Source organism: Mesoplodon bidens (assembly GCF_964165515.1).
Source record: "Mesoplodon bidens genome assembly, chromosome: 4".
NCBI lineage: Eukaryota > Metazoa > Chordata > Mammalia > Artiodactyla > Ziphiidae > Mesoplodon > Mesoplodon bidens.
This window is the reverse complement of record NC_138160.1, coordinates 45,229,054-45,248,273: the sequence shown is the minus strand read 5'-3', so window position 1 is coordinate 45,248,273 and position 19,220 is coordinate 45,229,054. Positions and strand designations below refer to the sequence as shown.

At 39.0% G+C, this 19,220-nt stretch overlaps 1 protein-coding gene across 2 annotated transcripts in view; it reads right to left on the bottom strand.

The window, feature by feature from the left end:
* The window catches only part of MAP3K1 (mitogen-activated protein kinase kinase kinase 1), a 77,447-nt gene that overhangs the window by 43,783 nt on the left and 14,444 nt on the right, over window positions 1-19,220 (bottom strand). Inside the window, exon 1 of one of the 2 annotated variants that reach the window (XM_081231529.1) lies at window positions 12,245-12,297. The exons of the other annotated variant lie outside the window; for it this stretch is intronic. Coding sequence (XP_081087655.1) covers window positions 12,245-12,294 — 50 coding nt within the window. The 5' untranslated portion in view covers window positions 12,295-12,297. Of the gene's footprint in view, window positions 1-12,244; window positions 12,298-19,220 lie in introns of those variants that run through there. 2 annotated transcript variants of the gene reach the window in all.

Below are 19,220 nucleotides of genomic sequence, written 5' to 3'. Positions count from 1 at the left end.
TTAAGATAATTTCTCCAGAGATATATTGTCATTGGCAACTGTTGGCCTTTTCCCTCTTCTGAGCAAGAAGGATTAGATAAAATCATTGGTGAGGCCAACCCTTCCATCATTATGTAATGCAACATTTACAACACGTCTAATTTTACATAAGAAATAATATATAAAAGTGGCTCACATTATGAAAATTAGTCCCCAGAAGATTTCATTCCAGGTTGTGCTCTGTAATGTTTGGCCCTAAGAACTAAAGATGGCACAACTCCTATTTATTTATACCAAGAAACAGGCAACTACTTTTTTATCCCTCAATACAGAGTAAATATCCTCTCTTTAGCATAACAAAGGACTTTTGATTTCTTAATATGGGTATGGCCATGGTATAATCAGTTTTATAATATGTTGAATCTCTATCAGAAATCTTCATCAGGGTGAGAAAAACTACTTCTAGTATTGTGTGCAAACCTTCCTATTTAGTCCTTTGAAGGATACAGGCACACAATTTCATCCTCAAAAATCTCATGTTCTGGTTAACTATATCAAAAGTTAAATAATATGGAGGTCAAATAACAAAGATGATAATATAGCTTACTATCAACAATGATTACAAGCAGCTTAATACCACCTTAGTTATTCTGATTGATTCATATTTATAAATTATTCTAAATTGTCTTGCACATACTAAAAATCAACTTATATCAAGGATTCCTTTCTATTAAAATATCACCCCATTTGAGTTTTAAGATTATAATTATTCTCCACTAAAAATTACAGAATTCTGAAAAGTAGAACATGGTATAGAGTCGTGATAAGTATGTTTCAAATTAACCAAAATTAAACCAAAAAATTAGTGGATAATCATACTGCAAATACTCGCTCTCTAGCTGACCTAGGTCAGCCTAGACAAGGAAAGTGCAAGTTCTTTGGGGGCAGGTCCTTTCCCCTGGCATGTCCTGCAGCCACAAACAAAGCACCCAGAGCAACAGATGCCACGGACTTGATAAGCAACCAATGATTTGGAGTCAGAGCAGCTCGTTATCACTTCAAATCTACAAACATCTGGGAGGACTTCCCTGGTGGTGCAGTAGTTAAGAATCCGCCTGCCAATGCAGAGGACATGGGTTCGAGCCCTGGTCCAGGAAGATCCCATATGCCACGAAGCAACTAAGCCCGTGCGCCACAACTACTGAGCCTGCGCTCTAGAGCCTGCGAGCCACAGCTACTGAGCCCATGTGCCTAGAGCCTGTGCTCCACAACAAGAGAAGCCACCACAATGAGAAGCCCGCGCACCGCAATGAAGAGTAGCCCATGCTCGCCACAACTAGAAAAAGCCCGTGGGCAGCAACGAAGACCCAACCCAGACAAAAAATAAATAAATTTAAAAACAAACAAAAAACTCATCAGGAGGAAAAGATAATTCAGACAGCTCAAACATACAGCAAATTCAGGCGGGAAGTAGTTATGTAGAGACAATCAAGTATATGCAATGACTATTAAAATTGATAAGAAATTTAAAGAAAATTAAAGGAAATTAGATGAATCAAGTCAGTAATCAAGTTAGGTTAGTAAGGAAGTGAATATCCTAGAAGATTTAGCAATTTGAAATAAAAAATATTATGTTTAAAAAAGTAGTCAAGGAGAAAAACCAGAGAAGGTGAGGGCAGGTGTCTCTTCAAGTGAACACCCCTCATGTGTGGGCATAAAAGAAAACAAATCAGACTAAAGTGAAACCAACACGTCAGTTCTATAATGTCTTATGATTCAAGTTCAATAAAATTCACTGACTTGTCACAAATTATGAGCTGAAATTTGATGGCAATATTTATGCAGACAAGTGAAAATTGTAAAAATAGAACTGGACAGAAATGAGTTTTGTGATTTTGTAAGATTCATTGTGTCACAAAATATATGAATATCTTAGTGACAGAAAAACTGAATGCAGTTCTGTTACCAATGATAAACAAAACAAATGGACTGAAAAGTTGCTAGTTGTCCCTGGAACGGTTATTACTTAAACTAAATATTTTACAAAAATACTTTATTTACTCATCAAAGTAATCACTTCTGTAACAAAATTTCTAAGTACTACTATTCTTCTACCCATCTTCCTATGGGATAAGATTCACACTATTCTTTTCTTCTCACTCATGAACTCAAGAAAATCTACAGGTTTAATGTAAACTATTTTTTAAGAGTCATTGTTTACAGGGGGAGTTTAAGACCAATATGGTTGCATTTCTCATTTGTTCCTTTCCAATAAAAACCCATGAAAGCTTCAAATACTTTTTACTCTGTAAGCCTGTATTCTTTTAACATTCAGTGCTAAAAATTCCACTGTTTATTCCTTCCTTTGTTGTGTCCTTGATAACTGACAAAGAACCTTTAGAAACCTTTGGGGAAAAAAATGGGACGTATGAACATCCTCTTCTTTAATTGTTGAATATAGATCGTGGGACGTATGAACAACTTCTTTTCAGTTGTTGAATATAGATCAGTAAGCAAGGAAAAGGATGCTAATTTTTTTACAGTATTTGGCTAAATGTGTATTTGCTTTCAAGAACTCCCCTTTCATGCTACTTGACAAACCTAGGGTTGGGAATGTGTACAAGACAACTGATGCATAAGTGTAAGTGAGCTTTTATACTACATTACAGAAGTATATCGGAACTCCCTATACTACTACTACTGGGGCAGTTTTCAGAAAAGCAATGTATGCTGTCCTCCATCTAAGGGCACTGGTACATAATCCATGGCACAAAGCAGGTATTCCAGGGGGAAAAGATGGCTGCTCCTTCACCATTTTGGTTTTCATCAAAAAGCTCCCAAGTCAGTGTTATGGGGGGCTCTGATGTATGTTGTTTTTCTTTGGAACCTTCTCCAATGGATGTGTGATTACATTTTTACTAAGTCGATTATCTTGAAAGAAATGTGGCAGCTTCAGTTTGAATATTCTAAAAGATCAAATGAACAAAACTAACTAATAATTGCAAAAGTGGTATGTTACTGCACATTTTCCCTCCCACAGTTTAAGAAAAGTGGTTTAAAGTTACAAAGGTAACATTTTGAGTACCTTCTGTGTTAATAAAAACCCTTGGACTGTTTTAACATTCCCAGATTAATGGATGAGAAGGCATATAGTGCTGAAGTGCACAAAGCCCTCTTACAGCCTCTTTGCTAGGAGAATGATTTCTTTCAAACCCCGCGGAACAGCTAGCCCTATTTCTACAGTACTTCCTCCTAGCTGGTGGAAAGGCATGTTAACTGGGATGCTCAGAATGAGGAAGAAGGACTTCCTGACAAATGTAGCTTTTCTTCTCTATGCTTTTAATGCTAGAAAACCACTCTGTTCAATGAATGTTGGCACGCCTACTACGTGTAAGCTCTGGGCTAGGCAACAGAGATACAAATACAAAGTGGGATAAAGAAAAGTAAGACAGGATCTCTATCCCTCTAGGCGCTTAGTCTAGCAGAACAGAGAAAACAGATGCCAACCCTGCTATAATAGAAGTATTTTAATATATCATAAATAGTTGCAAGGATGGAGTGGATCTCCATCTTAATTTTATCTAGGAGAGTCCTAGAAAGATCTACAGAGGAGGTGATGCCTGAATAATATTTAATGAAAGAACAGGACTGGCAGGCTTGGAGCCAATGAAGGCTGAAAGATTTTCTTGACAAAAGAAACAGCTCTGGTGAAAATAATGTTCTATAGAATATTAAACAGTTTATGATTCTGCTGTTTAGGAAACACTAGATAAAATAAACACATTCATTTAAAGACCTATGTGCATCATATTTTTCCAAGAGGGAAAAAAAGAAGGTAACACAGTATTCCTTGCACTTATTTGGCACAGAAGTCCTTTAAGCAAAACATCTTTGACAGAGTAGTGGTCCTTAGAATATACTGTGAGAAATCTGTATGGGATCATCCCTATATCCTTTCTGGCTCAAATGAGTCAACAGGTCTAAGAAGAAAAATCCAGAGAAGAAACTAACACCAGCTGTTTTAATGACTTAATATAAGGCTTCACGAGCTATCATAAAATTCAGCAATTGTCTTTAGTGCAACTAAGCCTCCAAGAATCAAAATATGTGGGAAAAAGATGATCTGGCAGCCGGCTTAAGATGAGTAGATTCACCTGGTACAAACTCATCTTAGGAGAAGTGGATGTCAGACATACAAAAGTGGCCCAATCTAACCACTAGCAGAGGCCAGAGTTTGTCACTAACATTTGCCCCAGGCCCAGTCTGCTCACTCTCTGCCAAGGACTTAGGTCCGGGGTGAAGACAAAGAAGGTATCAGCCAAAAAAACAGAAACAAAGCCAAAACCCCCTGATAAGCCATTTGCTCTAAATATCTCTATATGCCTAGAGGAAAGCCCCAGAATCTGAAATAAAAAAGGGGCCTGGGGCACGGTCCTCACTTCACTGCAAACCCCTGGAGCTCCGGCACAGTGGAAGCACTTGTGTGTCTTCAGCACTGATGACAGCAGTCCTGGCAGTGACTGGTGGGAAGCAGATCCGGGCAGAAGCAGCATCAGTGCTCAGCAGAGGCAGTGAGACCAGTGTGGCTGAACGAGGCGAGGGCGGTGGCCGAGGAGGCAGAGCTGTCCAGAGGTGGCTACGGGGAACTGACCAAATTCGTTCACTAGTCCTGCCAGGCCCACACTGGGGAGCTCAGAAAGGACGGCGGTGGGGTTTGTGAGGGGAACTGATGGGGCAATAGCCACCCAAACCAGTAAAATCTTGGTTGTATACATAGCAAATTCAAAAGGGCTTCTTATTCAACAGAAATGACACAACTTGAAGGACATGTTCCTAGGATAGGGTACATAGAGAAGTCATACCACAAGCATCATCAAGACGTATGGCATGGTGATCATGGCATGAGCTCTGGAGCTAGAATGCCTGAGTTAAAATCCAAGGTCTGACACCTACTAGCTGTATGGCTTTGGCCCAAGTTATTTAACCTCTCTGTACCTCAATTCCTCACTGTAAAAAGGATAATAATACCTACCGGGGCTTCCCTGGTGGCGCAGTGGTTGAGAGTCCGCCTGCCGATGCAGGGGACACGGGTTCGTGCCCCGGTCCGGGAGGATCCCGCATGCCGCGGAGCGGCTAGGCCCGTGAGCCATGGCCACTGAGCCTGCGCGTCCGGAGCCTGTGCTCCGCAACGGGAGATGCCACAACAGTGAGAGGCCCGCATACCGCAAAAAAAAAGATAATAATAATAATAATAATACCTACCATATAGAGTGGCTACTAGGATTAAATAAGTTTATAGGTAAAGTGATTAAAAGGAAGTTCACCTCCCTAATTTTCTTCCATTAATTTCTTTTTTCTGTAAAATGGAGATAATAGCCAATATTTATGATGTACTTCCTACGTGCCTTTCACTGTTTTAAGCCCTTAGCATATAGTTCTCATCTCACAGTTTTAAAATGAATGAACATGGATGAAGCACTTAAAATAGTGCCAAGTGTATGGTAAGCACACAATAAATGCAACTACTACAACTATTACTATGATCATTACTTATGATCTGCTACTCTTTATGGAGCACCTCCTCTGTACTGGGTATCATGCTAGGTGCTATCCTTACAGGGGCTCCAACTCTCACAGAGGCTACGATGTAAGTAAGACACATTGTCTCCCTTGTGCAGACAAAGAAACTCTTACAGAAAGATAAGTAACTTGACTAAGGATCCACAGTAAGTGGGAATTCTTTGTTTCAAAACCAGGTCTCTCTGGCTTCAAAGCCCTGTGCTCTTCCTTCTAGTCTATGTTACACATAATTTCTTTTAACAATATGTTAGTTGAAAAACAGATGAAAATAGCAAAATACAACTATTGTTTTCTAGTTTCAGGAGGTAACAGTGTTGATTAGAGACATCTGTAATGTGAAAACTGCCAAACAAGGCTACTACGTGGCCCACTACCCGTGGGGTGCAAGGAGGGAGGTAAGAAGACAAAGGAGGCTCCAACTGTGTCTTTAATATCCGTTTCTTTAAAGCACAGATACCCAATTGCAGCAAATATGATAAAACATTAATATTTATTAAATACAGGCAACAGTTTTATGGCTGTTCATTATATTATGCTCGATTTTTTCCCTCTGTGTGGTTGATATATTTCCTTAAAAATAAACATGTGCTACTGAATTACTCTTCTCTACATTGTGGGAGGCTTCACAGAACAAAAGAAAAATAACAGGACTGGGGAGTCTTGAGATTAAGAGCCAAGTCATAACTAGGCCATTAGCCAGCTACATAATCTTAAGTAATTCACAATCTTTCTGGAATTCAAGAATTTACCAAATCAGATCAGACTACAAGATTCAGGGCCATCCAGAATGAACATGATTCATTTATTAATGCCACTATGTAAATGCTATATAGTTCTGTGAGGGAGAAATAATATCAAAAAATATAAAGCTCAACAGGATCCACAAACTCCCTCTAATTGTTATATCTGGAGAATACCTCCCAATAGTTTATTTGCATAAAATATTCTTTGTACATCTATAATCCGGTGGCTCCCGGTGTTTTAAAATGTGAGAATCCTTTCTCAACATTACCAACACCATAGAACAAATACGGATCCACAGACCCTGTGAAAACTCAGGCTAGAAATTACTAAACTTTTAGACTCAGTACCCCTGATAGGCACTATGATAAAAGCAACTCAAATCTAATTACTAAAAAGGGTATGTATTATGTACAAGGGACTCTATCAAAGCTCTCTCAGAAAGATAAAACAACCGTTAGGAGAAACATTCAAGAAAGGAGAGACCACAGAACATGGATTTCAAGCGTTTTTTTTTTAAACACTGAAAACATTAACTTTTCTTGTTGTTGTTTTTTTAAATGAAAGAACCACAAATTTCTCTTCCTTAAAAGACACATAACCATTTTGCATATTTAAGTGTTCTGAGTCAAAAAGATATGAAGTAGTAGCCTGAAATGAGAAATGAAGCATGGTGGCTTTCTGGCCAAGTCTCAGCTTCAGTTGTGACAATGTTCCAATCTGAATTCTAACTCCCGAGTCCAGGGCTCTCTGCAGCCACAAAGCCTGCTTTTCCCATAATGTGGTATCATTTCAGAAATGCTTAATCTGCGTCAAGTCTGAGAGGTGAGACTGTGCTTTTTTTAAATGGAGAAAAGCTGGGATACAGTGTTAACATTTAATGAGTCATTCTGACTGCTAATCTGAAAACACAATTACTGCTAAAATTTTTTTGCTTTTGTATTATTAAAAAATCATAATACTTTCACAGAATGCTTGCCATTCAGCCAATTAATACTCCTTATTTAAGTAACATGAATAGATGTCACTGCAATTTATTTACTTATTTATTTTACTTTTAAGATCTACTCTCTTAGATGCAACTTATTCTTTAAACTGAAAAAGAAGTGACATCTTTGGTTAATTACATCTGGTATTTAGGCCATAAGTTTGACATATTTGGGTTAGACAACTTAAACATTTTATATGGAATGAATTTTAATACCTTACACGATATATTTTTTCGTTTTTTTTGTTTTTGCGATACGCGAGCCTCTCACTGTTGTGGCCTCTCCCGTTGTGGAGCACAGGCTCTGGATGCGCAGGCTCAGCGGCCATGGCCCACGGGCCCAGCCGCTCTACGGCATGTGGGATCTTCCCGGACCGGGGCATGAACCCGTGTCCCCTGCATCGGCAGGCGGACGCTCAACCACTGCGCCACCAGGGAAGCCCTATTTTTTTGTTTTTGACTTTAGGATTTTAAGACAAAATATCATCCCTCAGTGGGTTGTACAATTAATCTGTCTACATCAGCAAGTATAAATCAATTTAGCACACAGTTCACCTCCTTTAAAAAAAATCACTCCCTACTTGCACAGTCCAATAAACAAGTGGAAAAGCTGGAGACAATTGATGCCTAGCAATGTATTAAGCCAATACACCACAAACGTGCCAATAAACTACAAATAATGGCCACGTAAATTCTCAAATGAAATCTTTTACGTCTGATACTGGTGTGTTTGCTAGTGTTCATGTTCTCAACCTTTCACAGATAAGAACTACTGAAAAGTACCACGTGGTTTATTTTGAAGTAGGTATTTGGATTTGAACCTCAGGAATCTCCCCAAGTGACCTATGGCCAAGTTGTGATCCAACAATCTCTGTACTAATATCCCCTGGGAGACAGAGGTCTCCCCAGTAGATCTTGACCAATTTCATAAACTCCTCAATCCCTTTCAGTTATTCCGGAATAATTCCTATTCACTGAGTGTCCATACACCCATCTTAAAACAAACAAAAAACCCTTCAGCTAGAGAATACATTAAAATAATGGGAAGGTTTTGAAACTTGCAAAGTGCTGAATCATGCTTATGTTTAGGTTTTGTTTCTACAGTTGGTTTTGGAGGCACAAACTCCCTCTAAGAATACTAGCCACCCTAGTTAATCCATTGGAAGATAGGATCAAGAGTGAATCTAACTTCTTTGTTCACTATCTGGCATAAATTACCTATTGGAATTAATTATAGTACACAGTTGGAGAAACCAAGGATTCAAAGTGAAACAGAACATTCTAGGAATGGAATGGGAGGAGAGGAAAAAAACCTTCATTCAATAGGTGGCACTCTTTCCTTAAAAATGTAACTTAGGCAATTATTAATATTAAAGATGTCATCTGCCCACAAATAACTTGAAAGAGAAGCCACATTAATTCCAATATCCTGTCCCAAATAGTCTGAATCATTACATTCTGTCTACCTGAATAATGTCTTCTCATTTCAATGGAATTTTGTAGGTGTTCATAAATATGCTAATTTCTTTTCACTGTAGCAAAAGCTACAATTTAGGAAAACCAAAGAATTGCATTTATTTTAAACTGGCAGGTTTTGACTTACAATTTAGCCTGATACATGCTTCAAAAGCCATTCTTCCTAACCGTTTTCTAATTTTAAAGAATTCAATTATAAAAGAATAACCTGAATGGAAATGGGGCAAAGAACTATACTGTACTTTATAAATTGTATTATTGTTTTTTGTTTTAAAGCATGACAGCAACTCTTTCAGAAGCATGCATATTAATATTCTTTTTAATTAAAATAACTGACTAAATTCATTATCATTCTGGCTGATACTCAAACTCAAAACTTTTAAGTTGAAAAACAGAAACAATGTTGACAATTAATAAAATGTGAGTTTATCTAGTAAACAGAAGAAGCAAAAAATAAAAATAAAATTTGTCTAATTTTCCTTAGGTATATCCTGTAGTTCCCACCTCATCACAAGTTCTAGGGTCCTCCCTTCCTTGGAGAAACTATCCCAGAAGGTGCCTTCAGCCTTCCCCACTGGTCACAGCCCTTCTAACTCAGTCGGGGGTGGGTGGTGGTGGTGGTGGTGGTGGTGGTCCTTCCTCGGTCCCAACTCAGCAAATAGCACTCTGTTATAATGGTTTCTTACTTGTCTGTCTCCAACATTTGACTGTGAAATCCTTGAGAGCAGAAATGAGTCTTAACTTTATGCTCCTTGCCCTAGAAGAAAGCTTGGCATATGGCAGACACTCAATAAATATGTGCTGAATAAAGGAATAGATTGATCTTTCCCCTCGGGCTGTGTTTTTTCTAGATGGCAAGGCCTGTGTCCTACTCATCCACCACTCTAACAGTACTGACTCTCCAATGCCTGGTACTTGTACACAGCAGGCTATGAGGAAGTAACACCTTTCCAACAGAAAGATCTCTAAGATGTAAATAAGCTTCACTGAGGCCTTTGCGTAAACCAACTCCCCACCAGTAGTTTTAGGAACACCGCAGAAAGAGACAAGAGCTGGCAATACCAGCTGTAGTAAGAGTGACAGATTTCACCCCCAGTAAAACACTGAGATGGTCAGTAAAAGAAGCCCAAAACCATAAGCCTAGACACATGTATTTCAGTGGAAAAAACTTTTCCATAACTTTGGAACTTGTCCATATCTCTAATTTTGTTAATACCTATTGATTTTCCTGTAGTTAACAGGAAGAAAGAATTCTGAAGAAAATCCCCAAAGATGTTGTGCCTGGGAGGGAAGCGGCAGAAGACAAGACTACATCCTATTAGGAAGAAACCTGAGTGGAAGGAAGGGAACTAGCTGAGGAGGTCGGTGAATGGGGTGTCTCCAGGGAAGGGAGAGCGCTAGAACCCCCAATCCAGACTCCTCAAACCTGGATTCTCCTCATTTGGAGGGGATACGGCTAGCAGGATGCATTTGAAACCACAGCATAAGCATGAAAAAAAATAGAGCATCTACTTCTAGAATGTCAATTTTATTCCAAGATTTAGGAGAGGGGTGCAGTGACCGTTTTGTGTTAAAAATACAAGTGTGACTAAAACATAAAATTCAAATGAATTAAGGTAAACTATGAGACGAGGGACTTGAATCAATTTTGTTCAGTGTTCCAAGTAAGCATTCCCAGAATGGCAGGCTGCAGAGCATGCTCCCGGGTCCTTTCTCTTCAACAGAAGTTTGCCGAATGGATGTTCACCAATAAGCTAAAGCAGCTGTTCTCAACAACTTTCCCACAGTTTGACGATCACGTATATATGACAAAACTTCAAAAATGTGTTTAGGGGACATAAACAAATGTTTATCAATGGTACAACCACTAGCGACATATAAGTAACAAATCACCCTCTACCTGAAGCAAAGATAAACTGCCTAAGTGCCAAAGTATCAGCCATATCTCTATTACTTTCCATCCAAGAAAGTCTATCAGTTATGCAAGATAATAAGCAATATTTACAAGGATATTTCTAAATATGTCCTAAATTATTCTTCTAAAAAGCAATCATTTTAAAACTTTGATATTTTATTATTACTAAGAAAGTACTCTTGGGTTACTTCCCCAGACTATCGCCACACCCACACCTTCGACATCAAAATCTGACTGGCTCCCAGTCAGGTACACATGCTGCCCAAGTTAAAATGGGACCTGGACAGTATTTCCATAAGGTAACTACTAACAGCAATTAGGAAGAGGGTAGAAAAATGCAAGAGCCACCCGGAAGGCTTGAACAGAAAGCAATCCTCTGAACATCTGGTGCAGGAAGGTCACTTTAGTGTTCACGTCATTCTAAGGGACGGCCACAAAGCATGAAAAAAAGTGCAAGTAGAAACCACGAAATGGATTCCAAAAATACTTACAACCATGTTTTTGTGAAGACATAATCTCTATGGGGGCAGGGATTTTTGTCTGTTTCATCACTGCTATATTCCTAGTGCCTGGCATGTAGCCAATTCTTAATAAATTTGTCAGGTGGATGAATGTTTTGTTACACCATGAGCAATAATAATTTAAACACAGAGAAAACTCCTACCAACATATTTCATAACCATGGCAAACTTAATCACAGACTGGCTTCCTATTCACTATGCAGTCAAGCGCCCTCCAAGCCCCTTCCTTAAGAAATGTCAGTGTTTCAGGAAAGCACACTCACTACTTTAACAACAAACCTCCCCTCTTTGCTCCGTCTCTTCAGCCTATAAGCATTCTCCTTCTTCTTGCCTTAAAACAAAACCCAACCCAACCAACCCCAAAACTCTTCCCCGCTTTTGCAAACTCTCAGGCTTCTGCCTCTCTCCCACTCGGTCCTCCTCCAGCTTCTCAAGAGGAGCCTGGGCTTCCTCACTGCCCTGTCATCCCTTAAGGAAGCTCAGTGGCTCCAATGCTCAATACTCCACTAAATTCTGGCCTTGAGACAGTCACAGCTACCCTTGCATCCTGCCCAGTGGCATTACTACTGCTGACCATTTTCTCCTTGGGTAAGATCGTCTCCTCTGCCTCTCAGGTATCATTTTCCGGCAGGTTCTTCTCTGCTCTCTTCCAGGAAATCCTGGCACTGCTCGGGGGAATCTGAGCTAGAATTCCCCACTATCCTTTCAGAGGTATGAATATAAGCCGGGGCCTACCTATCAAGAAATCAAAATTGCCCACAGGAAGTCCCCATTCATTCCTCAATTCTTGGCCATTGTGAGAGATTCTGAGAAACCCAAGACTAACTGAGCAATGGTACCATTAAAGAGAAGCGTCTCAGCCAGGAAACTTCAATCCCAGAGGTGGAATTACTATCAATGTAATAAGATACAAAGCTAAGCATATTTTACTTCCTACAAGTTGTTTTCTTAAAAGCTGTATATAAATACAATACACATAATAAAATCATTTTCAGGAGTCTGACACAATCATTCTTGATTTTTTTGGGGGGGGTGTCAACTCACGTTTTTATTAAGAGGGCTTTCTTAAAGCGCAACAGTATTTCTTTCTTCATCTTTTTTCTTCATTGCCTACATCATTTGTACCCTAAAAGGACAATCAACAGGCAGCATTCATGAAGTTGTCTCATATCCAGTGTGTACATGAAAATGGTCAAACCCAGGTAGAACCTACAACTACTCCTCAGTTTTCTCCAAGAGCTTCTCATGAAACTAGCTACTGGTAATCAGTAACTAGCTAGAGAACACAAGAACTGAATTATCTTGTTACCTACCAGCTCTTATCTGGGGATAACTCAGTTCCTAGAACAGTAGTAGCCACATGGTATATGAGTAAACATTACTGAGTTTGGAATGATAGTGAAACTGTCCAGAAGCAGCACATATATAAGATTTCTGGGACTGCAAACACATTACTACTGTTATTTAAGAAACAAAATAATGGAATATTAGAGACCCAGTTAAGGGCAAAGATATTTATCTTGCCTTAAAGGAGATTTCAGTTTTACCTGAGTGACCTTTCTCTAGTTAAACTCAAAGATAATCTCCTTTGTTTGTTGGGGAGGCATAGAGTCAGGGAAATTACTGAATTCTCTCAGAGCCACTAAGCTCTTTTAATTATAGAAGATGCCTGCTGAAGACAAAATACTTGATAGGCAGGCATTCGTTAACTTATATTACTAGTAGAGAACAAATAACAGTAAGAGAATAAATGAACTGAAGCCCATTTAGGCATAACTCTATATTGGATGTGTGCCTTAGAAATTAGTATCTTTACTCAAATGAGTAAACAGGCACAACCAACATTCAAAACACGCCAATTAAAAGAATGCCGAAGTCTAAATTGAGCTTTAATTTGAAACCACTGGAAATGAAAACTAGCTATTATTTTCATGACCCATTTATAAAGAGCTCTAACAGCTATGTTTAGTTGTAAACAAATATATTTTAAATGCCTGAGCTACCCAAGGCAGCTACCTCAGAGCATGCAATAGGGCATGCAGGTGTGAGCCTAGAATAAGCCCAGAGGAGGGAGCGTGGGTATATACAGAGCAGAGGGTCAGGAGTTTTCACTCTGCCTCTTGCCCCCTAACTTTTCTGAGGTATTCCCACCAGCTGTAAAATGGGAAGATGCCTGTGTCGCAGGGTGAGGATGAGACAGTCTGTGCAAGCACTCTGTAAAGGGTGAAGGCTCCACAAGTGTTAACACTGACCACACAATCGAAGCACATCTCCCATTCTGCTGGCAAAGGTGTGCGCGTGAAGGAAGTTCAGCCACATCTGCACCCTGAGCCTACTCTCTTTTCTGGTACAGTAAACACACTGAAGTCTAAATTTGTGTTTACAACTGGTCTTGTTTTATAAGAACTTTACATAACAACGAAAAATGTTAAAACATTTCACTGATGCTTCCTGTATATTTTGGAGGACCTAAACAGCCAAGACAGGGAAATGAGTAATAGACAATGAAATTTGTTCTCTGATATAATGCAAACCCATCTCCTGATTTTAAAAAAAATATTAAAATATGCATAAAAGATTACCATAAGGTTAAAGAGCACAGTCTTGGAGTCAAACTGCCAGGGTTCACACCCAGGCTTCACCCACCCACTAGGTAACAGGTTACCTCACCTCTCAGGGTCTCTGTTTTCTCATCTGTAAAATAGGAATAAAAACCGCACTTACTTCACAAGGACAGTACAAGGCTTAAAATGAGACAAGCTATATAATGTACCAGTGTACCAGGCACAGAGGAAATTAACTACTACTGATATTTCCAATAAGACAAGCACAGCAGGAGAATGCAGCTAAACTAGGATGGACTAAGGTGAGCTAGGCAGGGGCACCCTAGCCCCGCGCTGCACTTCAGCGCTCAACCTCCTTACAATGACGGAACCTCTCTAATGCCACTCTGAGAGTCAGGAGGTTGTACTTTTGAATTCTAAAATACTGTGACCATAATTCCCAGGGCTTTATTTTTTTTTTTATTTAATTTTTTGGCCGTGCCACGTGGCATGTGGGATCTTAGTTCCCCGACCAGGGATCAAACCTGCACACCCTGCACTGGAAGCGTGGAGTCTCTGGACCACCAGGGAAGTCCCTTAGGGCTTTATTTTCACCCTTTGAAAGTAATTTCATATCCACCATCTCATTCAATCTTTTCAAATTCTGGTAGTAGGAAAGGTATCATTATTTCTAATTCACAGATGAGGACAGTCAGATTCAAAGCAGTTAAATAACTTTACCCAATGTCCTGCAGAAGTGGTAAGATAATACTGGAGACGGGCCTGATGGGCCTGAGCCAATGCCAACACTCAGTCCACCACAATAAGCAGTCGGAAAGCAGGTTAAGTACTTTTCAACTAAAGACACCTGGCAATTCCCTATCCAATAGTTACAAGGGAGAAAGAAGGAATCAGATATGTCCATAAGGAACTCTTGAATTTGAACTGCAATTTGAGTAGGCTTTTCATTTTACCTGAGACAGTAAAGACAAGTTTTGCATCAGAATAATTTTGGTTTTTAAAGTATTATCCACATTATCTCATCTTCAAGTAGCGCTACTTGACTACTGAAAGGTCAAAAAAGAATTCTCATGGTTCAAAAAAAAATTTCTCATGGAATTCATTTGTTTCTAATTTTTTTATTAGTCCGACATAAACAATCATAGATATTTTGAATAGACTAGAATGTTCAAAAGTTTTTTTTTAATATTTAAAGTTCCCAGGGAAACAAACGGTCAATGATTCTAAATATTTAATACGTGTGAAAGTTGGCATGCTACCAATTTTTTGAAATGGCAGTCTAAAGGCCCACTTGGTGGTTAGTCGTATTAAACTTTAATTACAAAATGAACAATTAGGAAGACTTAAGTTACAAATCAGGGGTTAAAGCTAATTTAGGCCTAGGTCTTTGTGGCCCACCTTCCTCTCTGAGAGTCTAACTACCTTGGAAGCAGCCCTATGAGGTTTCAGAGTTCACTGGTTCTGGAGACTGATTTCTAGCCGCCCGCCACAACCCGCCCTTCCTGCTCTCCATCCCATTCCTGACCTGTCTCCTAAAAAACGTCCCGGTGGCTGCTCCTATGCTCCAGCAGGCAAGAACAGTTCGGCATCCTGTTGAGCCAGCCTTATGCAGGAGGGGCAGCTCTTAGAGACATCTGAAATGGTCCAAGCCGAGGAATCCACCCTGGCTTCAGCTGCAGCACACCAGCGGATCCCTCTGCTGCCCAGGATCCAACATGAGACTAGTGATGTTTCACTTCCCAGACCTCTAGGAGAGACTCCAAAATAGTTCCTGGGCTGTGAGGCAGATTCTGACATTATAGCAGCTAAGAGTGCTGATGTCACCATTTCCCCCATGACAATTACAGGTGACATAATCCCGGAGGAGAGGTGGTGATGGCTGTCAGATCACCATAGTGACCACAGTCTCTGAACCTCGAATTCACACACATGATCCTAAGAAACCAAAATTTTATCTCATTTTCAGGGGTAAAAGAGTTGTGGAAGGCAGAGCTGGAAAGCTGAAGTTTCAGTGGTTTATGGAAAGAAGACAGTATTGTATTCAAAAAGATTTGACATGTGGCTGCCTAAGCATATGGTAAAGAATGAATCAACATTTTAAATATGTTACTCCTTACGTAAAAGCTTTTTACAAAACTTGTGTGTTATTATCAATGTTTTTAATGTAGGCAATCTCCACAGCACACTAAAAAAAAAAATCCTAGATTAGGTATCTAAAAAATGAATAATTAATAGCATGCAATTTTCTACGTCTTTGGGCTAACCTTTGCCACAGATTTAACAACTCTCTGGCTTTTAAATAAAATGTATTTTTTAAAATGTATCTTTATTGGAGTATAATTGCTTCACAATACTGTGTTAGTTTCCTGTTGTACACCAAAGTGAATCAGCCATATGCATACATATGTCCCCATATCCCCTCCCTCTTGAGCCTCCCTCCCACCCTCCCTATACCACCCCTCTAGGTCGTCACAAAGCACCGAGCTGATCTCCCTGCGCTATGCGGCTGCTACCCACTAGCTATTTTACATTCGGTAGTGTACATATGTCGATGCTACTCTCACTTTGCCCCAGCTTTCCCCTCCCACCCCGTGTCCTCAAGTCCATTCTCTATGTCTATGTCTTTATTCCTGCCCTGCAACTAGGTTCATCAGTACCATTTTTTTGTTTTTTTTAGATTCTATATATATGCGTTAGTATACAGTATTTGTTTTTCTCTTTCTGACTTACTTCACTCTGTATGACAGACCCTAAGTCCATCTACCTCACTACAAATAACTCAATTTCGTTTCTTTTTATGGCCGACTAATATTCCACTGTATATATGTGCCACATCTTCTTTATCCATTCATCTGCTGATGGACATTTAGGTTGGTGCCATGTCCTGGCTATTGTAAATAGGCTGCAATGAACATTGTGGTACATGTCTCTCTTTGAATAATGGTCTTTCAGGGTATATGCCCTACATTCACAAGAAATGATATACCAGGGCAGGGGTAACCCAACAGTATAGGACGGGAAGTCAGCCTAGGAGTAAAAGTATGGTATAGGTAATCTAAAGTGTAAAGCAGATTTGATAAAAAATGCAAACCCTATAAATGTTCAATAAATAATTTATAAAATGAGATATATTTTTAATAAAGAACAGAGAAATACAGGAAAAAGTGTGAATGCACTGGCACTACACGAGCCTTGCTACAGCACAGAATTCAGTGTAAATTGCTTACTGAAGACCCTGTAATGGCAAGTTCCAGCACAACTTGTCAGCATGGAATGAAAAGTCAGTACTTTAGCAAGACGTGTGTGTGTGTGTGTGTGTGTGTGTGTGTGTGTGTGTGTGTGTATGGGGGAGGTGGCAAGTCTATGTGTTGGGGACTGGGGGAACAAGAAACAAAGACACAACTCAGAAAAAACAATTTCATCTTGGCTCAGTACATGGCTGACCATATTTTCTACTTAGATAAGAAATTTCTACTAATTTGTTTTTAGTAATTAAAATACATTATTTTGGTGAATAAGAATAAAGCATTATATTATACAGTGTAATTCTGAACACATTTCTTTTTCAAGTTGCTGTATTTAGAAATAAGCTGACTTTACACACTAATGGTTTTATATGTTATCACCAAAACTTGGCCTAGGAAGTAAGAGGGAGAATAGAAATCAAGTAGTTCTTGAACATAAACCTTTTCTCTTTGATGCCAAAACTGCCTTTATGGACCTAAGTGCCGAAAGGGAAGGCTTTGTTCTCATGTGTTTTGGGCGTTATTTAAGACTGTCCTAGCAAATCTTCTTGCAGTGGAGGGAATGTTCTACTATCCACTTATAAAACTGCAGGATGATTTCAGTTTGCATTGTGCAAATGACAGTCTAGCTGCCTTATTTATTGGTGACAAAACCTATAGCCAGTTACCATAATCAGTCACGATCGGATGGAAGAATGGTGCTAAGGCAACCAAGGCTCAAAAGGACTTTGCTCTATTTCTTATCACAGCCTTGTCTGGAAATCATGTGCTGGCAGCATACAGTAAGTGCTCCCAAATATCTGAACAACTGATCACAACAATCAGAATTAGAGAGCTGTGTGGGTTTTAATGGAAGGAGGAAGGGTCAAGTATTCTTCACTACCAGGAATCTAAGACAAACAGTAATTACTGTTGGATGTCCGGGCGCTCTGCAATGAATTATAAGCAGCTTCAGTTCTATATATGAAGAATAGTGACGGGCAAGAGAGTGTTGTGTGAATATGCTTCAAATTGGTGTAACCACAATGATTAAATCAGTTAAAAAGTTCAATTCCAAAGCTATTTGAAACTCAAGATTTTCCACCACTTGAGCCCCAAATTAGTAAAAAGAAAAAAAAATTCATAGTGAAATTCATACTTTCCAGCAACTGCCAACTCTACACAAATCATGTGAAAAGAACTCCTAAAACAGAATGAAATCTGAATTTTCACAATTAGGAAACAATACAACTGTCTCTTAAAAGTTTTAGTTAAACAAAAGAGTATGTATACATATGCATGTTTACAAAAAGGTCTTTATAAACATAGGAAAAAGTCAAAGGGCTGCTTTGCTTATTACAGGTTATCCCTAAGGAATGTCCCTTCCTTATATAATTAAAGTTGAGGAAAAAAAGATAGTTTTTAACAGCAGTAAAGTTACTAAAAATTAGGCATAAAAAGTTATTTTCTAAACTACTCTCTAAGCATATTTGCTAAACACAAACATGCAAACGACCTTGCCCTAATTTATTTTTTCCATTTTGCAAAATACTGCTCTCCCGACAGTTATATGCTTTTTAAAAAATACTTCTCATCATATAATGTCAGGTAATAAATATGATTATCTCTTTTCTGAGCCTTCATTGCTTTTCATTTGCATTTCTTTTTATAGTTGGTACCCAGCTTTAAAATTCCAAGAGTTTATAAGTTCAAAAATCTACTTGTTTTAATAATTAGAACTAAATTTAGCCACGAGAAATAATTTTCAAATTAAAATTTTGGAATATAATTTGCTAGAGCTTGAAGGGAACGAAAAAATTATGTAAGCCAACCTCTTCCTTTCACAGATGAGAAAGAGACCCAGGGGACCAGCCTTAGGTCCTCACAAAGTGATGAGAACCCTCATTTTGTCCTACCGATGACACGCTTTATCCCACATCACATAATTTTGAAAGTTGCATTTTCCACTATTCTCGTTAATAATTTCAAAATAATAAGGAAAACATACTGCTCCCAAGATGATGCATAATCTATATAAACTGCCTTTGTTAAATTAATGGTAACTAGTAAGGGAACCGTGAGTCTCTTTACCTCATCCTCATCTGTACAGTCAAGGTTTAAGCAGTGAGTCTTCATAGTTACTTGCAGTTATATTATAGACAGTTAACTTTTATTGAGTGCTTTTCTAGGTTAAGAACCAGACTTCATCATCCTGTCTAATCACCCCCACTC